The sequence below is a fragment of the Copadichromis virginalis genome, linkage group LG13 (genome assembly GCF_057382275.1).
Source record: "Copadichromis virginalis isolate Kocher_CV1m ecotype Utaka linkage group LG13, C_Virginalis_male_GT1.1, whole genome shotgun sequence".
NCBI lineage: Eukaryota > Metazoa > Chordata > Actinopteri > Cichliformes > Cichlidae > Copadichromis > Copadichromis virginalis.
The window spans coordinates 8385526-8409684 of NC_140630.1; the positions used below are offsets into that span (position 1 = coordinate 8385526).

Consider the following 24159-nt stretch of genomic DNA (forward strand, 5'->3'; position numbering starts at 1 on the left):
GCAAAATAAAACTGATATTTTAATACAAGTTTAATTTCTAAAGAAATTAGCTTAACTCTCAGATTCACTACTCTGTTATCACTTGGGGTTAAAGAAATGATCGTGCTCGGGGATGACACAATAAACAAATTCACATATTACTAACATTTAAAAAAACTAGAAACTTGCTTTTACCAGGATTAGCAACATGCAAATCAGCCTTAGGGATTTTTAAAAATGCCATGTTGTAATTATACTGATATTGTTTGAGATGAACTAGTAAGCGGTAGTATAATAAAGAGAAACTCTTGAAACTTCACCCACAAAGACATATCTGAGTGTATGTGTGTGTGTCTCTACTTCCACACAGTAGGTCTTGGGCTTAGGAGGGTGTATACCTGGCAGCAGTGCTTGTTTCTCCATCTGGTGTGAATGCAGGTGTTGGTCTGCAACAGTTCCTGAATGAGCACGATGGACAAACGGAGAGAAAGACAAAGAGACAGAGTTGAACCAAGTAACGCAACAAAAGTGAGCTGAGACCAGACAGGTGCTTTAGACAGAGTGGGAAATTAAACAGCAAAAAATATGTCTGTGTAAGTTTCTGGAGTCACAATTCGCTAACTTTCTAATGCATAAATTGTCTTGGTAGCACACAGTACCAGGCAACTGCCACCACAGGAGGTCACTGCAGCAGTTCCTGCTCATGAAGAGGTGGAAGAGGGTTGAGAAAGGGGTGCAGGTAACAACTGTGTGTGTGTGTGTGTGTGTGTGTGTGTGTGTGTGTGTGTGTGTGTGTGTGTGTGTGTGTGTGTGTGTGTGTATGTAAGGTCAGTCATTCCTGCCACATTCCAAACCCAGCTGGGGTGATTGGATGGGAGGAGAGAGGGATGGAAAAGGAGGCGGAGGGTGGGGTGTGGAGGTGAGCTGGGGTGTTTCTAGTTTCAGACAATGGTTACGGGTGAGAGGAGGGAGGTGGATGGGTGGGGAAAGTGTGTGTGTGTGCATCTGTGTGTGTGACAGCCACAGACAGGTTCCAAACAAAGCTAGGTCTGTACTGCTACAAGTACAGAGGGGAAGAAGGGAGGGGGGTAGGAGAGCGAGGGGAAGAAGGAGGAAGAGGAGGGATGAGGGGGCTGCAGGCAGGCCCCTGATCCCCTCAAATATCCCCCTCGATGACAGAGCTCGGCCGAAAGAGAGGTGATGAGAGAGAAGAGGGAGAGAGGAGAACAAACGGGAACGACAGGGAGAGTGAAGGGAGAGGGAGAAAAGAGAGAATGCCCCTATTTGTTAATCAATCGGCCGTTTCGGAAAGGGAAAACTCCAAAAATCCCCAGAGGGAGGAAGAAGATGGGGGGCATCCAGGAGGGATGGTGGTGGTGAAGTTGGTGGTGGGGGCTACTGAAAAGAGGAGGCGGGTACCTCCAACTCCTTCAGCGAATCGCGTAGCTTTTCTGGTCGGCGGTTCCTGGGAGTCCACGAATAGCCTCGAGCTACAGAGGAAAAACACAAGAAAAGCCGGGAGATCATGTGACTTAACTTTTTAACACAGACACGGACATTTTTTAAAAAGCCACTCATGGGAATTGAGAAGAATGTGGCGCCCAAAACCCGGAAATGATAAAAGTTAATAGAGATCTGAGTGTGAGAAGAGACGATATGAGGAATGAAGGCCAGGTGGAATGAGGAGATGTAGGTAGATGAGGCAGGCGGTCCACATGCCAGTGATTGTGTTTGTGAATGCATGCAGAGAGAGTTGCTGCACTGCTCCAAGACAAACAATTAATGTCTGAGTTCAAAAACAGAAAGAAAAATCCAATAACTATTAAGATTTTTTTTAAACACGTGTATTAATGTTTGCACATTACAGATGTACAAAAAAGAGAAGTTTTTAAAAAACACCAAACACATACATGGGAACACGGGGAATGATCACATAGCCAGTCGTTTAATCAGTAATGACTTATTAGTTTATCTGTTGCACCAATAACCAATCATTTGAACAGTCAGTTTAGTCTATTTCCTTCTAATTGGTCCCTTTTTTGTTTGTATACAATTTTCTCTAGGTGTGATCCATTTTCTAATTCCTTTACCACTTTTCAAACATCAGATTTCCAGGATTGTAGCATAATTGTCTTTGCTAAGAGTGCAGACAGCGAAATGAACCTCCACGTGATTCAACCACAAATATGGTTTGAGGAGGCAATGGGGAACTCCTTACTGAAAGCTTTGGCAATAAAGCTGACCTTACCTCAGGAAGTTTGTAATCTACTGCACTGAAAGAACTAAAGACAGAGTTATTTGCTCTGCTAAGTAATCTAGTGGGAGAAAAGTACAACATGTGGACACATTTGAGTAGTTCTACAGCATTTACCGTGGTGCAGATGTTTGATGGTTAGCACTCAGCCAGAAGGGTCCTGGTCTGAGTCAGTTGAGGCCTTTCTATGTGGAGATTTACATGTTATTATTGCCTGCAGCGTCATTGTACAGGCCAAAAAAATGTAGCCTTACGCTTACGCTTACTTCTATTCTAAATATATTCTAAACACTAATTGAAAGAGTTTCTCTTTTTGAGTTGATCCATTCTCTTCCAGTAAACTTAAGAAATTGGAGCAGAAGAGGAAGTAGCCAATAGTGCATAGGTGGAAATGACAGTACTGAAAAGAACAGTCAGAGGTTTTAAAGAGCCTCTGAAAAAGATTGGCTTGATAGCCAATGATAAAACTGGTTAATTAGGCGTTTTTGGATTTACTTTGCATATTTTATACAAATAGGGCACTAATGACATCTTATCTTAAATGTAACACTGTATAATACCTAAAATACATTAAAGAATGTAAATTGATAATAAACTTTGGTAATTTCTTCATTGTACTTTTAACAGTGATATAATTGATTAGGTTATAATATATGTTTATTGTGATATATAAAGAAATTAGCTTTTAGTAGAACTACATTATGCATTTTTTTAATGATTGCAAATAAAAAGTTTCTTAAATGATTAGTAACTTCCAGAGTGTCAAAGCATGTACTAGAAGCAGAAGTATTTCAACTTTTCCCTAAACCTAAACAAGTAAATGGAAAAAGGACTGTTCAGTGTTTTTAATCTATACCTTTAATTAAGGCTTTCTAACCATTACTCACACACACTCACACTCTGACGGATGCACTGGGGTCAATTTGTGATTCGCTTCCAACATATGGAGTCTGCGATGAAACCACCAACCTAGTAGATGAGCAGTTCTATCTCATGAGTCATATGTGCCCCCAACACTAAAACTGCTACTACTGAATTGGATAAGTGGAAGAAAATGAATGAATAGATGTATCTTTTGATTTGCGCCACTGCCTTCACCTCACCTGCATATTTTCCAATTTTTTAAGCATTATATACATCATTTTCATCTTTATCATATTATCGAAATAACACTAACACATGCACCACACAGTACTTAATAAAGTTCAAGTTTAATTGACTGTTATTGACAGGCACCCTGATTGGAGCTATTAACAAAAATGTGAGACATTTAAAAGACATATCTCCTTATCTATAAATTAATGGTACAACCAACGGAGTACCAGCAGGTATGTGAGTTGTTTACACTTTACTTTATAAAGCAAAAATATTCTACTGAAAGCAAAATGTCCCTTTAAAGCACACAAACCGATACTTGAGGAGAATCAAGGACTTCTGGTGCTCTTATACAAGTTATCTCCTAAATGCAAGCTCACATTTAGCAGAACATATCTCAACCAGTACCACACCAAGGCCCCCCTTATTTTAATTTTCCAGCCCTCCATTTCTCCCCCCTCCATCTCTAGTGGTTAAACAGAGGGAAAGAAGCATATAGAATGAAAAAAAAAACAGTTAATTGAATTTGTGCTTCTGCCCACACATATACATGAAGTTCAGTGGGGGGAAAAAAAGGAAATGAAGGAGTGGTGTTTCCAATGTGGTGCAATCACTTGCCTATCTGTGTATTTTACAGCCTCTCTTTTCATCTTTATAGAAACGAACCATTAAGGAGTGGGGTTTCTCTATTAAGAATAAGTGGGAAGAAGAGGTAAACAGATACATGCAAATGAGAATGTGGAGGGTGAGTGCAGGAGGGGGCAGGAGAGCGAGGGGAGGGAGAAGAGGGCAGGGGGATGAGTGTTCGTCTCCTGATAAGGGTGTTTGTATTCCACCACTGGGTGAAAAGCAGCGCGAGTGTGAGGGAAGAGAGGGTGGGAGAGAGCGAAAAGAGGAAAACAGGACAGCTGACTGAGTATTGCAGTGATTTCTGAAGGATGGTCATCCAATGGCGAGATGACCAGAGCTCAAAGAAAGACACAATTGTGACAATCACTCTTTGGAAACTGCTGGAAAACTTACCTTCACAGAACTGGAGTTTGTCATTGTAGTAGTGATGATCCAGGGAAATGGCTGGGAACAATAAAGAAGCCATATTAAGGGATTTATTAGAATTATTGGAATATATAGAAAATACAAAAAAGGACAATATTTGGGATTATTTAAATATGCTATCTAGTTTTATTATATGATGTAGACAGAAAAAGAAAACTAAGCTGGAGCTCAAACATCCCCTTAGCTCCAAGGGGTCATGTTGGCAAAGTACAACCCACAACCATGCCTTACGGCCTGGCTGCCCTGAGCAAGACAGTGGCCAGTCTGGTGGCCCGCCTCTCTGGCAGGCAGGAACACCTCCAGGATTAGTAGTATTAATCAGATAAGGGGGTGAAGGGCCAGACAGGCCCAGACATGGGCACCTGCTCTGGGGCTGTGGAGCGTGGAGAGGGGGGGCTGGCTGCTGGGGACCCCCAGAGCTGCTCCAGTGAGCTTGGGTCTCCCTCTAGTGGGGACAGGTGGAAGCAACAAAGGTAAACACAAACAACTAGACACAAAATCTGATTTTAATGATGCTCGTGGCTAGAGTGACCAACCAATCATTGAAGTCTTACCGATATACAAAGATAAATTTTTTTACAATGTGTTTAAAAAAAAAAACCCCAAAACAAAACATGTGAATTTTGCTTAAATGACCAAAAAACTAAAAAAACTAAAAAAAAAACCAAAAAACTTTACACACATGCAAAGTAGAAAATGTTGCTTTTCTCAGCTTTGTACCTATAAGTGACGAGGTCCTGCATAAACACATGGTACAAAAGGTGATATTGCATACTGTTACTGAAAATCTGAGGACTTTTTTGGTCACCACCAATCAAAATTAATCTAACCATACCCACATAATTCTAATAAAGCAATTTCTGCATACCAAAAAATGCTTTAAGTTGTTTTCAACTTGAACGTTGCTTATTTGGTCTAATATGAACATTCAGTGTTGAAGAGAAACATCAAAAATCAAAACCCATTTTTATAGAGGCTTTGTAATACTACAGGCCTGTAGGGATCTTTACATTTCAAAACATGCCACCTCATTATGGAGATCATTGTTATGCAGTTTTTTAAAGTTTTGCATACAAAGTTTCTCTTATTTATATAAGCTGAATGCCACAGAGAAAAGAAAACATTCAAATTCTATTGTAATCCAATGTAATCTATTGTATATGAAATCGAATCATGACCCAAGCTATCGTTACACCGCTGTGTGAAAATGTTGTGATACTTTTGGATTGTGATTCTCCCCTCCCTCCTCCTCCCACGGCTTCCCCACTCCTCCCTCCACTCTGATATCAAGCCACACTTTAGTAATCCTCCAAATGAAAGGATTTGGAGCAAGAGCATCGTCTCTACACTGAAGATTGGAATGAAAGAGAAGGCAGCTTCTCAGATGAGAGAGAAGGGAGAAAACCTCCTGATGAGAGCGAAAGGAAGACGGAGAGGAGAGACGAGACAGGGAGACTTACTGTACACAAAATAAGAACAAAACAGAAAACTATGACAAAGCAAAGGAAATCCATGACAAAGGCGCTGAAACATATAGTGTGAGACTGCGACAGATTACAGGAATGTTACAGAACTGATGAAACAAAGATATTTAGGTCTATATCTACACTACACCGGAAGATACGATTAGTTAAACCCGTTCCATTTAAAATATGTACCAAACCAAACCACTGTGTGTAAGGTGAAAGAGGATGGTCCCAGATTTTAGATTTTGGTTCACCCAAACAAATCAAACTTAAAACTTAAAAAGCCACATGAATGCTAAGGCTAATATCAATTAACCTTTGTTAGATGCATAAAAACCCAAGTGTCTAAATTATTGTGGTTATAAAGTAATATTCATTATATAATTAGTAATATTAATTTCAAGTTCGATCAGATCTTTGCATTACTTCCAAGCAGTCAAACATAAAAATGTGAGCAGTCGTTTTAAAAAAAAAAGTACAGTAGTTTTGCCAAAAACATCTCACCAATTGCAGCAGATGAAAATATTGAAATGTCTTCAGATAAGACAAGTCCTGATATTTTCCACTGAAAATGAAGCAAAACCTACAGAATTAAAAACATGTCAATTCTTTTATATAAGCTGACAAATCTCAGGGTAAGATAGACTCTTGGGCTAAAACAACAAAACAAAAAAGAAAAAAACTTATCAGCTAAAACATTAAAATAATCTACGTAGTATCGTGTGAGTCCTCCTCGTGGCACCAAAACAGCTTTGACTTGTTAGGGGATGGACCAGGATCTGTGGGGGTGTCTTGTGGTGTCTGGCACTGGGACACTGGCAGCGGATCTGTTGGGTCTTGTGGGTTACAGCGTAGAGCTTCTATAGATCAGGGTTGTTCTGGCATATCTTGTAGATGCCCAACTGGATAGAAATCTGGGGAGTTTGGAAGGCAAGTCTACCTGTCTGTCAGATTGCTCCTGATCATTTTCTTTTATAATAAACGGGGGCACAGGGACCAGCTGGGAATGCTTCATGTCCCATGACGAGGTGCTAAAAAACCCTAGGATTTCCCAGCAGCATAGTGAATTTTCACTTTGATAGTGGTTTTATTGTTGTGCCTGAGTGATGTTAAAAGTTCAGCCATATAAGTGTGTCACTGTACTTTACATATTGAAACATGTGTAACTGCAGTACTTTATAGTGCTACGTGGGCAGCTCATTTATCACAAATTGTAGCTTCACATGTTTGATGTGGCAGAGGTTTACACCGCATGCCCCTCCTGACACAACCCCTAAAGGGATTTAGGTCTCTGACTGGAATTGAACCAGCAATCTTTTGTTGGCTTCACTTGGACGTGGAACAGTGTCAGTGGTGCCTTTTGAAATAACAGCATTTGTTGTTTGGTTAAATGTTTTAAAAGACTCTCCAAGAAGATTTAGTATAATTCTAGTGTTTTATTTGTATTAAATGTATTTTACTTGGCACTATTCAGCTATCTATTAACTGTTCCCCAGTAGTTTATGGATGCAGTTTGCTAAACAAGCTTGTTAGTGATAATATAGTAGCCCATCCTCTCAAAAGAGAGTTTCCACTCATGTGGGAAAAAAGGGGGAGAAACCTGAAGGATAAGGGAGAACGTCCCCAGGCAGCAAAGACGGTGGGAGAGCGATTTGAGCACTTCCTGATGGTAAGGGAAGCCTCCTGGCCTGAGGCAATATGAAGCTGGACTGCATGGGGCCTCTTGCTATGTGATCCAGGAGAAAGTCAACAGCTTAGTTTTCCTATCGCTATGTGGCAGGACCCCGGGTCAACAGGAACACAGGCAGTGTAAGAGATAGAACCAAGGAGGCCTAATATAATTTTCGTGTGTGAGCAGTATGTGCATGTGTATATAAGGTTTTAGGGTGTAAATCCTACATACTAATAGCCTCTATGTGGACAAGTCAATGTGTGTAGGACACCAAAATACGCAGGGCCAATAATCTGTGTGTCAGGAGGCAGCAAAAAGCCCTTCTTTATATATAAGGAAATCGCATACGTCCCAAAAACAAGGCAAATGCAACTTATCTTAAACACAAACAGACATCCAATATAAACACTATTTACCTGGCTCTCCTTTATCGTAGTACTGATAGGTGCCAATATCTGTATCTGTGGGGCAAGAGAGGGAGAAAGAGAGAGAGAGAGATGAACATCTAGCTGTCAGGGAAAAGCAGAAGACAGATCAGCAATTTCGCACCGTGGGATAAACAATCGCTATCAGCCAGTGGCCTGTCCCGTCTGCCAGCACCACAGTTTAGATAAGACCCTGTGAGGGAGAAGGAGGAGGTGGTAGGGTGGGCTGGGGGGGGTCCGAGCCAATATAGAAGGGGGGCTGAGGGGTATTAGTAAAGACAGGAGTGTGCCTTCACCCATCCCACCTAAGGGACAAACACTGATTTACACACATGCAACATATACATTTAAAAAAAGCAGATAAAGAGTCTGTGGACAGCTACAGAAACGTATGACCGACATACACAGGGCATGCAACAAGCACAAAAACACACACACACCCACATATATGCGCACAGATAAATATACACACATACGCACACAAACTGCTGAGCTGAGACTTTTTCTGTGAGAGTTATTCCTGCAGGCCCCAAAACCATAAGCAGCCAGCTTCAGATTCGCACAACACATCGTTTCTTTATCGCTCCACTACTCTTGCTGCCTCTGCTGCTGCTCCTGAGGCCAGGTCACACTAATACAACAGGAGGGCTGATGGCAGACACACAAACACATACAGACAGACAAACAAACACATATACCACACATACCGTATGGGAAACATATGCAAAAATTGCTTGGTTTTAAAAATTAGGACAGATTCAGTCTTGCAAATGCCTCTCACTGAAAACCCACAGCCTTAAGTAACAGTTTAGGGTTGCTTTCTGACAGACATAATATGATCTAGATTAAACAATGACTAAGATGTCCTCAAATCACGTGGATCTGTGTTTTGAAAGAAAAACCTTTCGTGATCCATTTGTGTCACGGGAAATTCATGATTTATACTTTTGCATTTTATCCAAGTACAGCAAAAAATGTAGTCGCTATAAATGCACAGGAGAAAATCTTACTAAATACACCAATCACAGTCATTGCAGACGCATTTATGCAATGTGCACAGTGGCACAAGTTACAGCGTAGGGTTTCGGAAGACATTATTGCACACCTACAGCACATATTTAACACAGATGATGCAAGGAAAGATTTGTTTACCAAGAGACACCTGAAGTCCTGTCGCATATCCAGACGAACACATTATTAAAGTTCGAGTTGTTCAAAGTCGATCACCACATTTTACCTTACTTTTAATTATATCCTGTAATCGTATAATTTAATAGTATCCTGCTTAAGTGGGCAAAATGTCAAATAATGGTTAGCGTACAAAATCAGAGAAAAGTAACTACATGTCGGGTCTATGCAGGCTGCAACTGTTATGGTTTGCCTGTTCAGCACTTTTTTGCCACAGCTGTTTAATTTATCAGTGACAGAACAACAATCATTGCCTCAGTATAAAGGATAATAATCATAGCATCAGTATAAGGACTTACAAAAGTCAGCAAATTCCTGGAGGGAGACTGCTAAAACTATTGGAATTGATGTGAGGGAAAGAAAGAAGTGAAAAAACTACAGAGACAAATATTTCTGCCCCTAAAAAAACAAAACTGACCACAACAAAGACCGGGGACACAGGAGGGTAAAAAAAAGTCCTATCTTCTATTTCGTTCTATTTCTTTCAACCCGAGGTGTCAACCCGCTGACACCTCGTAAAAAAACATCAGGACATGACGACTTTGTGATTAGCACCACTTGATGCACCAACACAAGAAATAATTACGGACACACGGAAATCAAAATCAGGCCTTTTGGTTCCCAAGCAGCAATGAAGCACAAGTAACAGAAAGATTGTAAGCTTGCTTCCTTTTTTGTCTACAATTAAGGAATTAAAAGGCTTCATACGGGAATTTTTTGTTATGCAAAATTCTCGGTTTTTCCACATAAGGACACAAACCCCAATTAATTCTGTGTTGATGTCCTCATGTGGCAGTCTCTAGATCAAATCAGCATCCTTATTTAAAATCTGTTGACTTCTGTTGAGGTCCCCCTGTGCAAAAGTAGTCGAGCTGTGCAATGCTGTCAGCGGTTATTAAAAATGTGATTAGCACATGCAGAACACATACACACACACAGCATTTCACAGCACTGTACTGCTTTTCTAAGTTCTATACTTTTGTTTCTGAGGTAGGCGTATATGATGTAAGAAAGGTGGTGATAGGGAGCGTCACACCTCAGCGACCAGGTCTCTTCCCTCAGATGGATCTATCCACGTTTTCTCAGATAGCAGAAAACACACACAGCGGGGAGAAAAAAATAACAAACAAATAAGGATATGTCACTGTCACCTATGATAAACACCCTCCCGTACCTCTGTGTGTACACACAGGCTGATACACACACACACACACACACACACACACACACACACACACAGCCTCAGAGAGACACTATCTTCGCCTGAAGCTCAGCAGACTGTGAAAGACAAGACAGAAAGGAAGGGAAGAGAAAACAAGAAAATGGAGAAACGAGATGGACTGATAGGTGAAGAGTAGGGTACCTCACAAAAACTACCAGAAAAGTAAAACTTAGACCACACTTGGCCCAACAAGGCAGTTTCTCAATGTCAATAGTTTTCAGGTCTTGTACAGCACTGTTTGGAAAAAGCTTCTCAAAGCCAGATGACTCTTTTTAGTTAGCTTTTGTTTCATTTATTTGTATTTTTAAACTAGCGACCTTGTAGTGGGAAAGGCATTTTAGCAAAATAGGAAGAAGGGAGGCTAGAAAGTGGATAAGATATTAAATCTTTCCTTGTCAACAAATCTGGAATCCTTGGCCAACACATGGATGTCTTCCTGGTTTCTGTAACTGCTTGTGTTCAAAAAAGGTAAAAACAATATAAAGAATTTAAGGTATGATGCAATAAACACTGAAATCAGGAGAAAGTGCAAACAGATTCATTGAAAAATGATGTGAAGTGAAAGTCAGATTGCAAAAGTAGATCTAAGTACTTAGAAAGTGCATCAACAAAGTGAGTGATGACAGAAAGAGCCAGAACAAGGCAGAGGGAGAAAGAGGAAAGGAGGGAATCCAGGAGAGAGGGGAGGGAGATTGAACATGTTGATAAGTTGTACCTTTAACTTGAAGTGAGCCCTTAGTGGACCACAAGTGCAGCTCAGCCAGGCAGAACGCCATCTGATGGAGGTGCGTAACCCAAGTCTGAGGAGAGTGACAAGTGAGAGAAAGAACAAATGAAGACGAAGAAGGGGCAGACCAAACACGACCACAGATAAATATCTTAATGAGGAGACATAATAGACAGGGCCATTTATGTCAAAGGGTCAAGCGAAGCATTGCATGTAGGGACACGGGCCTACAAATACAAATGCATACACTTTAATGACAACCAGAGATGAGGTGGTGTCCTTTTCCTTTTCAAAGTTTTTATTACTGATAGTGAAAAATAAAAGAGGGAAGGACATGAAGCAGTGGGTGGAGTGGGTGGTAGAATATGCATACAGGAGAAAAGAGATACAGGAGTTTTTGGGTTTGTTTGTTTTTTTTCTCAATTCAAGCGCACCGTTATACCAGCAATCTAGCACTGCATTTAGATGAAGCAATGAATGATTTAGCCCATATTAATTAGTAGAACAGCGAATAAGATGCATTAACAAATACCTGCACTGACTAACCAGAACATGAGTGATGCAGTACCTTACCCTGCTCACGATCACTCACAAACCCCAGGTTATTGCTCAGAAAAAACAAATGTAATCTTGACCTTAAACTCAGTGTAAGTGAAAACTAATTACATGATCAATGTGGCCAAATTCCACTAAAATCTGTACAATACTCTAGGAGGTGGTGCAATTCTTGTGAAAGTAGAAAAGTGCCTGTAAGCTTGACCTTGAACACACGTGAAGACTCGTTAGGTGATCAATGTGCACTTGTCTGATTAAATTCTGAAAATGTTGTAGGAGGAGAAGTGATTCTTTTTAATTGTGGACAGATGGACGAATGGCTGTGGCATAAGTGCATCCTGGCACACAGGCCCAGTGGGGCCCTGGTAGGCTTGCAATGTGCTTGTGAAGTTTAATTCAGATAATACAGTATGCCAAGACAAAAGTAGAGAGAAAAAAAAACTTTCAGTGGTGTCACACAAAAATATTATCAAGATCAACATATAATCAGAGTATGGCACAGCACTGCAGCCAGATTAACATTTAAAAATAGGAAATGTAACAGTGTAATCAGATTTTCCTATTATGTCTGTATTAGTGGTATGAGTGCTAGTAGTCGATTATCAAGAGTAGGAGTAATGGCAAGGTGTTATTTAAAAAACACATGACAAATACCTGCATGCAGGACAAAACTCTTCTGGAGGCAAACCTTCCTGCTACACCTGAAGTACTGGTAAGATGGAATAACTGCAACTAATTAATATGAACATACCAAAAAGACAGACGTGTGCATGAACTCAGACTGACACCGAAACAAGGTCACAAGCGGTGATGCTTGCGCATTCATTCACACATCACTGAGGACTGAAGGACGAACACTTTGGGGCTGACAGCTCAGACAAACCAGTCAGCATTCCAGATTCACAGCCTCTGCTTTCCTTCTTTATTACACACTTTATTCTCCAGGCAGTTTCCATTGCTTCCTTAAAGGGTTGAGCTGTGGCTGTCTTCTCATGCCCTTTGTTTGGTGTCCCCCTGTACTACTGTTGTTGACTGGTTTTTAGTCAGACTGTATAAACAATAACCAAACTGCTGTGATGTTTCGGAAATAAATAAAAAAAACATTTCTCAGCGGAATAATAAAATCACAAGTGCTATCACTACTGCTCTGAGGGTCGCAGTTATTAGTTGTTGCCATCAAGGGAGTTGAAATGTCTGAAAGGCACAAATGAAAAGCTTTCCCTGTTAGTTACTCCCTATTGATTGTTCACTCTCATGCTCTTTATGCTTCTTGTAACGCTGCATACTGTCCTAAACTTAAGGAACGGAGATGCACATAGTCAGGCTGAGAGCAAAGCAAAGAATAAACTAATGGAAACATAAATGATATAAATGCACTCAGCTGAAATGAGGACTAATATTTATCTAGACAGTGAGGCTTTGGTTTTCTCCCGCAAAGGAAAATTACCAGAACTGCAATAAAAATATTTCTCCACCAGCTCTGTTTGAGTGGGGGTTTAATTTACTCAAGCATAAAATACATTTTTAATCAAATTGCCAAGAATAAAAGGAATATGCATGGACCTCTGTTAAGTAAGGTAACACAGACTCATTGCTTTAAATATATGCAGACCAAATGTGCTTATGTGTGAACATTTGTGCTCACAAAAATTCCATTTTGAGCCTGGACAAAATCCTGCTTTACATGTCATATTGTAGGGTTTTTACATAAGATATGAAGCACCCTGAAGTGACTGTTGTTGTGAACTGATGTTAAGTAAATAAAATAAAATTGAGGAGAGTTAAATATGCACTTATTAAAAAGCCTAGGAGAGATTTGATTACATGTACTACTGCCCCAATCTATGAGACTAAAATCCAACCAGGGATGAACTCAGATTAGCCCACAGATAAATGTTGATGCTCCTCACAGGACAGTGCAGGATCTCTGTATAGTTTGTATGTTTCACAGCATTGCTGTGTTAGCCATTAACTCCTCTATCTGTGCAGTTAATGCTCTCCGCCTTTCCCTCTCTCTTATTTTCTGTAGTTAATGCTGAGAGGGGACTCTCTCTTATCTTTGCCCTCTTGGTCCTCTTGGTGTGGGGAGAAAAAAAAAATCCCATTTTGCCACTCAACTCCCAAAACTACAAGTTCCAACAAAAATACACGTAGATAACACAGGGCTAGCATGGCACAGTGGTGATGGTGAAACGAGTTTACTGACATAAGAGGATTCTTTCATCCTCCCCTAACCAGCTTTTTTTTTCTTAAGAGGAAGTCAGCTCTTTTGGACTGAAAACCTAATTTCAGACAGCTTTCATTCTGTTATTGCCAGTCTGGCTAGCCTAAAGGTTCTGTTTTGAGGAGATGTCTGGGTCTCTGGAAATAGAGGAAACAAGGAGACTGATGGGGATACAGAAAATGAGAGCACAAATAGGGGAGTTTGTACTGGACAAAAATTAGCCCTGTGGTCACATATGTATCTGAGCAGTTGGGCAGGATAAAGCAACTGAGGGTGAGATCGTTCACACTAGGTATATGAGGAGACATATACTGCATTGCCAAAAGTATTCAATCACCCATTCAAATACTAAGTTCAAGTGCTCAAATCACTTCTTTGGGCACAGGTGTATAAAATCAAGCACATAGGCATGCAGACTGCTTCTACAAACATTTGTGAAAGAATGAGTCGTTCTTAGGAGTTCAGTGAATTCCAGTGTGGTGACAGGATCCCACCTGTGCAACAAGTACAGTCATGAATCTTTCTCACTACTAAATAATCCAAAGTCAACTGAAGTAGAAGTAGAAGTGATTAGGAACGACAGCAACTCAGCCATGACGTGGCAGGCCTCGTAAAATCAGAGAGTGGGTCAGAGGATGGTGAGACACATAGTGCGCAGGGGTCTCCAACTTTCTGCAGAGTCAATCACTACAGACCTCCAAACTTCATGTGATGTTCAGACTAGCTCAAGAACCACTGTGTGATTTTGGGTTTTTTTTTTTTACAAGTTAGGCTCAGTCCCTTAGATCCAGTGAAATAAAATCTTAAGGTTTCAGCATACCAAGACATTTTGGACAACTTTGTGTCTTCTCATCCAACATCAGTGTCTGACTTCACAGATGTGGTTCTGAAAGAATGATCAAAAATTCCCATAAACACATTTCAAAACCTTCTGGAAAGCCTTCCCAGAATGTTTGAAGCTGTAATAGCTCCAAAGGCTGAGTGGACATCCTATTAAGAATAGGATGTCACCCAAAGCAGTATAGTACAGCGGTCCCCAACCCCCGGGCCATGGACCGGTACCGTTCCCTGAGTCGTTTGGTACCGGGCCGTGAGAGTTTAAGCTCCGGTGTGAAATTTATGGTTTTCAGGGTTTTTATCGTTAACTTGGTTTCCCTGGGTCTTTTCCCATGTTGTAGTTGTGCGTCTTATTTTGAAAGAAATATTTACGCATTACCATAGCGACCAGAGTGCATTAAGGGGCAGAGAGGAGGATGTTACTCTCAATGTTGTTGGCGCATTTCAGGAAGACGCTGCTAATAAAGTTACACAAACGAATTCGTGTTTATTATTATATTTATAAAACACCAGTTTTTGTCTTGGTTGTAACATTTTATTTTGTTGCATTTATCCACGACACCTTAAAGGCTGGTCTATGAAAATACTGTTTGACATTAAATCAAATAAATCAAATAAAGGTTTGAGAGAAGAGCTTGATAAAAAAAAGAAAAAAGCAAAATGATTAAAAAAAAAAAAAGTCTATTCGCTTTTGTTTATTATTAAAGTTCTGGTCATTAAAACAAGTCAATGACTGAGTTCCGTATAAATGTTTACTATGCGCATCATATTTTAATTTGGTTATTTAAAGTGTAGTGCTTTGCTTAATTCATCTATGTTAGAAAATCATTTGAAGTTTTGTTTCATGATGGCATAATTTGATGACAAAATATTGAAAAATTATTAAACAGAACCATTTGTGCTTTTTAAATATCAAATGCTAAATCAATGCATTACTCTGCATGAAGTTTCCTTGTTTGTTTGTTACAGTGACTGGTGCACCTAAAGACTTCAACATTTGCATACATATAGTACATAGACAAACAAGTGCACGCACACACACTCGCACAGTACTGCCCAGGTCCTGGACAGCTGCCACACACATTCTGGTTTCTGGCTGGGGTTGCTGTGGGTTACCTGTCCCCCTGCAGAGCTTTGTGGGGGTGTACAGAGGCGCTAGGTGAGGGGTTGGAGGGGGTCTAGGTTATTGTACCCCATCTTTACACTAGTAAAGAGACTGCTTTAACATCAAAGGGTGGGGAGGGAAAACATACGACTCCCCTTTCAAAGACAGTCCACAGGAACTACGACCTTGCCTGCTCTCTGCATCTCTTCTCTACTCTCCTTTCACTGTCCCCTCTGGGTGGTTGGTTACTGAGTGTATGAACAGTTATGTGTGTGTGAGAGACAGAGAGACCGAAAGTGTCTTTGTAAGTGTGTACTTCGATATGTGTGCATGTGTCTGTGACAGACACATCGGCATGGCTGAGAGTGTTTTAACCTTGTGAGTCTGTTTGTATGTAATGGCAAAATTAAGTCCTGGAACACTAGTAGCAGTGACCTAAAAGGTGGTTTTGAGCACTTTAGAAGATGTTATAGGTTTTCTGGATCAAAATGTACCTTATAGTTAAATCAATGAGTGTGTGTGTGACCTTACTTATAGACTGTTGTTGTTATTTGATTAACAAAACTGTATCCTACGCCTGAGGAAATGAAACTCTTCTTAAATAAAACATTAACATTTTTTTATTGTAATCCTGGTATTCTTTTGGAGGAAAACACATTTCTTTGGATGACACCAAACATCCAACAAAGGATCCAACAAACAAAAAACACATATTGACCTCCATGCATGTGGAAAGATCTCAATTTTTTTGTGGGGCAATTTTCTTAACTTCTTGTTTACAATTACAATAATTAACCTCACTAACCTGCGTTGCTTTAAAGCTGCATTCTTTTTAATGGTCAGCGGAGGTGAACCTTTGGTGGTTGCACCAAAATGGCATGAAGTTCTGTTGTAGAGAAGTTCATGGCAACAACCCTCACCTCCCTTGCTCCCTTAGTAAAGTTTCCTGACAACCTTATGGGTTTAATTGCTAGTGTGATTTTAAATAAAACGTGAAGCTCATTTTGTAAATTATGGTAAGTGTTAAGAGCCAGGAAGAAGGATTAACCAATGTATGAGCGTCCAGATTCACAGTTTGAGCCACTGCTTGCTTATTAAATCTGGTTTCACAACACAAAAATGTTACACAAAATGCTCAAGGTCTCATAACAGGAATTCAGTAGCCATGTCTATTTCTAGACTGTCATTTCTAGACTGTCTATATTCACAAGAGATGTTAAAACTTTGCAATAAATCGAGGGTCTATTAAGGTTGTGGTCCAGATCTCAAGCCACTGCAATCAGAATGAGACTCAGTCGGTAAGCCTGCCTTCGTTTTGTGACATAACATCTCAAGAATCCTCTCCTACAGGTGTGTACTCTTGTTTTCTTCTCCCCCAAGCTTCTTTCTAACTGACAGATGAAAATGCCAGAGGCATTTCTGTCACCCGGTGCACTGGCCCCATCATTGCAAGAAGACTGATGTGATAAATTACGGGGTTAAAGAGCTGCCATGGGGTGACTGACACAAGGCCATCACAGCCTTGCCTCATTCCGCTGCCCTACAACACACACACACACACACAAACCTTCACTAAACATCACACACATACCGCAGTTCCCTTCTCACCTACCTGGCTCTGTGCGAATTTGTCTGTCACTTTCCCCCTCCTGTTTTCCTCATGTACCTTCACTTATCATCCCTCTACCTACTTGTCCCTTGTCTTTTATCTTTTCCCCCCCACACTTTCTAGTCTAGTTTTTCCGAGGTACCTCCTATTAGAAATGCATTAAGCTTTCTGACCCTGTCTGCAAGCGTTCACTCTCTTCCTGGCAATTTCGACTCACCTCATTCTTTGTCTTGTCGCTCTCAAAGGACACTGTTTCAAATTTTATGACTTTTTTTCCCCCACAAGTTTTATCTCCTACATACACCCTCAGCTGCTGGCTTGTTTTGTTTAGGCTCTTGGAGAGAAACTTGGCAAACATGAAGAACATACAAAGACAGAGCAAAAGGTACACACCCAGAGAAAGATAGTTGGGGTAGTGGGGCAGTGTGTAAATACAGTATTTTCAAACCTAAGGTCAGAGTTTCTGTCAAGTCTCAGTCACTGACTGCATCGACACCCGCACTCATGTATTCAGCGGACACACTCAGGCACTCAGATCAGTCCTACGTTGTGTACACTCCAATCTCTCAAATTTCTGATACGTGAACTCACACAGCACTCCAGAACATGCGTATGCATGGAAAGGGATATATATTATGGTTGGCGCATATTCTCCTATGAGTATGCACGAGGTGACAGTAGGCTGACTAGTTATGGGTGAGAGGAAAGAGAGGAGAGCAGAGAGAGAAAGGACAAAAACTGACTATGGAAGAAATAGAGTTTAATAATAAGTAATAATTAAAAGCAGAATGGTATGTAAACAGATAGTGAGTGAAAAAGGTGACTGAAGAAGAAATGCTCAGTACATCATGGGAAGCCACACAGCAGCTAAACCTATCCGAGCATAATCCAGAGAGGGTTCAGTCACCTGATCCTGCCCTAACTATAAGCTTTATCAGAAAGGAAAGCTTTAAGCCTAATCTTAAAAGTAGAGACAGTGTCTGTCTCCCAAATCTGAACTTAGACCTGGTTTCATAGCTAATTGTAGACCAATTTCTTAACTACCTTTTTTATTTCAGTTCAGTTAAGTAAAACACTTAATAATGGAGCCAAGTTCCATAGTTAAGGTTTAATCACTGCTACCTTAAAAGCCTCAGAGCCCCACCTCTGAATAGTCATAAAACACTTTACTAACCAACTGATACCTCCATGGTGGCTACATCCATCTTTTATAACTTATATGGTGGCGTAATAAATATTATAGCCTTTAGTTGTTACTGTTGGGCCCCAGGGCTCTAGTCATATTCTTGTCAGCATATCTGTCCTACCAGTCTTTCAAACACTCTAGTTCTGAGGTTTCATTAAAGACCTAAGGCATTACAGAACTCCACCCACTGAGGGGAGATAAAGAGGGGACAAAGTGAAGGGTGTGAAGCCTTGTGGCGAATGTATGTACTTAACCATGCACCAACAACCACAAGTACAGTGTATGTTCTCAGCTGTCCCATTACAAGAAAGACGGTTTGACAGAGAAGAGCAGAGAGTGGGCAAAGTGGCGCCAGGCAGCAGGCTGGAAACCTTTTATACAGAGTCCCACAGGAGCCCATTGAACTGTCAGCAGAAGAAGAATAGAAGTGATGGACAGCTGGAACAAAATGATGCAAAGGTAATACTATTCAAAACAGGCGGCAGGTACAGTAGCTCTGCATGAATCCGAATATCTGTCCATTTTTTGGAAAACGAATCATTACATGACCTCTGGGCAACGACACTGTCAAGAGGGTTTGTGTCTAGAAGCACATGTCTACTGTTGTGCGCAGAAGAAACCAGGTGATCGCTTGAAGCACTAGTTCAGGTTTGGAGGGCGTGAGGAGGTGAGGTGAGGAGTTGAAAAGTTCAGAGGGAAACAAAGTGGAGACGCACACAAATATACAAAAACAGAATAAAAAAAATTAAGTATATTAGTCAGTGGAAAAAAGGGAAAAAAAAACACTGTTAACTCTGTGTTAGGAACTATAAATGAGGCTTACCATGTGCAAACAGAGCCTTAAATAACGAGCAGTATGGAGTATGATATTTCTTGGCTGGGCTGTTATGAAACCTTTTTGCTTTCATAACAGGCTTTTTGGGGGAAATGACTCGCATCATCCAACTGTCATCTTTGGCATTAAAGAATTTTACCTTCAAGGGCTTTGAACCTCTCCGTATCAACACTTGAGAATAGCCAGATAAAATACAACCACAGGAGAAAAATCTGAGTGATGAAAACTGTTTTTAGGAAGTTATGAGGGTTAGTGGTCCCATGATCTTCACTTCTATTTTAACAACATAAAAGATAGCAAAGGAAAATGCCACATCTTGTGATATGACAAGTTAAGGTGGAGCGAAAAAGGCATCTTTGCATGGGACATGAATATCAGCCACTTAGGAGTCTTATGAGATCTACAACTCAAGATTTACATTTCTGTTTGTGGAGGCCCTAATCTGCCAACTATAAATTTCTTTAATAAATTTTTTTTAAGACATGTTACAACGACTTTTACATAAGTGGCCACTAAGCAATTATTTCACAAGGTATGCATTTCTAATTTCGAAGCCAAAGAGGACATGTTTTTTTTTCTTCTCTTTATCAGCTGTTTCCTCATGTGCACATCTATTTTTATAGGCATTTGAAAATATTTGTTTTTTGATTTATATTTCATCCTCCCTTTTCTTTTTTGTTATGATTTGCAAAAGATTGAGAGACTGTTAAATAATATAAACAAAAATAAAATACAGACAAAATCTTTCTCCTTACACAATCTTTTGGACTCTCTGTGTGCTTTTGTGTGTAAGTACAAGAAAAGGAGGGAAAGGACAAGAACGGGGAGACAGAAAGATGTGTGGAGGCTCTTCTAAGCACACGCGTAAACATCATTAGAGGAGGTAATGGAGGGAGGAAGGTGGGAATGAGGGGAAAACCTTTTTTCCAGCAGAGGTATTTACCCAACGCCTGGAGCAGAAACACAAACAAGTACCAGTAATGACTAAGAGTGGTGATGAGAGACAGAGAGAAAGAGATGTTTGGTGGAAAATGTGCAACTGATTGGGCAGAAAATGTGGTCTCCCAGCAAAAGAGAGTGAGACTTCCACCTTGAAGCCAATAAAATGTTTGAACAAGCAAAAATTTCTACATTTAGCCAGGATTAAAAAAAACTTGATGGTGGTGGTCTTTCATTCCTGTTCAGCTAATAGTTCTAATCCAGGCAAGTGTTTCACTAAAAGCTGAGTGTTCTGCCCTAAAGCAACACCTAAGGCCAGGAAAGGCAATACTTCCAAACCACCGGCACAATTGCTCGGCTTCAAAGAGATTCTCGGGGACTAGGAGCCTCTCTGGTGTCTGTCCCCTGTCACAGAGAAGGTGACGCATGTCACACTGACCGTGGTTTTGTTTATGTTGTTGGATTTTCTTCTTTTAAAGCTGTCTGGTGCCCCGTTGTTTGCCCCTCACCTTCTGACCATAAACAGCAAACACACAAACACACACACACATACACTAAATGTGCACAGACACATTCATAAAGACACAAAACATGCAGCTCAAACATGAAAAAGTGTCTTACTTTTTCATTCATTTATGAAGCAAATTACCTGCCCAAAATTATCAGTTAATAATAAAAAGTACACTCCTGCACATAGATGCAAATCCCTCTCATAATCAGGACACAGAAGATCATTCTTGCTTAAATATTAAGTTCTTAAGTATTAACATAAAGCCGACAGCAATGCTGGTAACCAGTACAATGTGCACTTCATAGTGATTGCCACAACTACACTACTGTAGAAATTATTTTGCTCCATATTGACATGATAATATCACCAGCTGCTGCAGATCTGTTGGCTGCACATCTATGATGTCAGTCCTCCCTGTCTACCCAAAGGTGCTCTGTTGTTACAGAGATTGGGTGGCTGTGGAGGCTTTTGGGGACTAGTTAACTTATTATCATGTTAAAAAACAAACAAAAAAAGTTGGGTACCCTTCTTCTTCATTCTCATGCTCACTTTAAACTTTAAAAGACCGCGTCCATGTGCCTAAATGCACAGACTTGTCGTCATCTAATTGGCTGACTAGATATTTGCGTTAACAAGTGTACATCCACTAATTAAAAGTGATTGGCCACTTAACTACTTTTTCTTCTCACACGCAGGTGTAAGCACCTTAATACCAGTAAGCACAAACCAATTTCAATACAGAGAAACTAGTTTTTGATTTGAATGGTCGATGTATAATGCACCTTTGCAAAGTTTCAAGACCAAGAAAGGCGTTAGCTTTGTTTTTGAGTCTGTGCGCACATCCAGAAAACATTGACCTTAGCTGAAACTTCCCTGTTGTGTACTTAACCACATATGCGCACTCAGGTACACACATACACACCTGTCAAGGTCTCAGGAAGACCAGGGCCTTTTAAGGTTGTTGTCAGAAGCACTGAGAGAGATAGACCGAGGCAAAATGAAAGGTCACAATGAACGTCCCCTAGACTTCTCAGCGGTCTTATTTCGCCGTCACACACTCACACACACGCTGTCTGTCACCTCCCAGACGAGGCCATGACACCTTGGACACCTCTCAGCAAGCAGTGCCTCCCTCTGTCCATCTGTCTTTCTGACAGGTTGACATGGCGCAGAGCGGTCGGACGTCGATGACACTCAGAGCAAGAGGTTTGTTCTCTTTGCTGTGACCTCAGAGATGGACACTGGTGTCCTATCTCTGTTCTCCCACCGCTGCCGTCAACTTAGAAGAGGAAATAAAATCCTTTCTCGCATCGACTCCCAACTCTTCTTCTCTTTAGCTGGCAGTTGTCTGTCATGAGCATCACTGCAGGGTCTATGTGGAGACTGCAATGAACATAATCTACAGATTAAAACCAATTCTATGACAGCAGCTGTAATAATCAAACTTTATTCAGCTTGTCCAATTCATAGATTCTGAAGGAATTTAGTCAAAGATGGTGTTAAAATCATATTTACCAAGTATTTGGTAAAGGAAAACAAATTGCCTGTGAAGTTTAACTATAAAATCTTGGCATAATGGTATGACCGAAGTCACGAAGGCCAACAAATCAACACAGTACTAATATAAATATGAAACAGCAGTAGGAAAAGTATAGGTCCTCATCAGTGGATTTCTTGCTGTTGTTTAGGTAACAGGAATATCACTTGAGTGGTTAATCAAACTTAACAATTTCATAAAAACTACAAATGAAAAAAGAATAACTTTTTAACCAAATATTTCTGAATATATAAAGAGTAACTAGGTTACTTTTTAAATGACCATGCTACCTAGCTTTTTTCTTAGACTATATATAGTACAGTTTGCCTTGACTTTAAAGGTGCCCAATAGAATCTAATGCTCTGGCGTCAACAGAAAAACAAAAATAATAGAAGAATACTACAAACTACCAGGTGTTGTGGAACTTCAACATTAGTTGCTACTGTGCAAACATAAGAAACATGCAAAGCCAAAGCAGAGTATAGCTGTCAAAAAGTCAAGAACAATAAACAGAAATGAGACAAAGTGAAAACTGCAGCAGGTAACGCTAAAGGTCTGCCAGCTATCTGCAGTCACTTCCAAGCAGTTAGGGGTGGGGTGCTATCTTTGGTTCTTTTCCAGGCAAGCATCTCTGGTGAAAGTGCCCATCCCCTGTCAAGCAATATAATGTTTTTGATATGAATCTATTCAATCTAATGAATCTAATCAGTAAGGATTATTTAGACCATAATCGAGCAGCCCTAAGTGGAAACCAGTTTCTTAATTTCTTTCTATACCTGTTCACCATTATCTGCTAGACGAAATGTTAAAATCTCCAAAAACTGCATGCATTTATGCATACGCATAAAAGCCATTACCTTGGTTACAAAGGGTTTGTATAATAAACAAAAACCCCAGGTAAAGTTTGGCCTTTGTATCTCTACGGTTTTCTGACGCATTTTCAGCTTTCCATCATTACAGAGTCTGATAATTTGCTGCCTGCAATAAAGAGGTCAGTGAAACTGGTGAGGAGGTTTAAAATCAGAGTACAAAATAAGACAACAGTGCACACACAAGTATGCACACACACACACACACACACACACACACACACACACACACACACACACACACACACACACACACACACACACACACACACACACACACACACACACTTGGCTATTCTCCATCTGTCTGAGAGCCCAAGCATCCAGCCATGCGTAAAAACAGCACTGTCCTGCCCAACACTCCTCCAAGAGTACAGTCATTATGGGACTGAATGGCATGGCCTGCACCCCATGACACACATGCACACACACGCGTGCGCACGCACACACATTTCAGTGTTGTGTTCTTTTAGACTCATGACCTATCTTTACTTCCCTTTGACACACACATGGAGTCTTACAGGTTCAGTTATACTTCAAGCTCAGGTCCTCTACCTGAGGCCTGGGAGCTTTTATTTAAAGGGAAATTTTACAGCACTCATTTCTGTTGTACATGCAGGATCGTTGGGTCAAGTCATGTCTTGTCAGGCCCTGTATCCTGTTTCCATTGAGCTCGACAGTTAAGAGTAGCACAGGGGCTGAACAGGGCCCCGTGTTAAACACATTCACCCTGCAGTTAGCCCTGTCTGACTTCAAGAAAACAGCTCATCTTTCACATCAAACAGCTATACAAACTTTGACACACCTACAATTCAAAGTTTACCACAATTAGTTGAATAGCTACAGCTGACTGTCAACCATTTTTTCA

At 40.5% G+C, this 24159-nt stretch overlaps 1 protein-coding gene across 4 annotated transcripts in view; it reads right to left on the reverse strand.

The window, feature by feature from the left end:
- wdpcp (WD repeat containing planar cell polarity effector) overlaps window positions 1-24159 on the reverse strand; it is a 92931-nt gene that overhangs the window by 58743 nt on the left and 10029 nt on the right. For 3 of the 4 annotated variants that reach the window (XM_085477115.1, XM_085477116.1, XM_085477113.1), the window contains exons 2-6: window positions 11073-11157; window positions 7939-7983; window positions 4352-4402; window positions 1399-1469; window positions 378-437 (exon numbers count right to left, since the gene is read on the reverse strand). In XM_085477115.1, coding sequence (XP_085333241.1) covers window positions 378-437; window positions 1399-1469; window positions 4352-4402; window positions 7939-7983; window positions 11073-11133 — 288 coding nt within the window. In that variant the 5' untranslated portion in view covers window positions 11134-11157. Of the gene's footprint in view, window positions 1-377; window positions 438-1398; window positions 1470-4351; window positions 4403-7938; window positions 7984-11072; window positions 11158-21807; window positions 21913-24159 lie in introns of those variants that run through there. The other variant, XM_085477114.1, reaches the window with a different exon arrangement.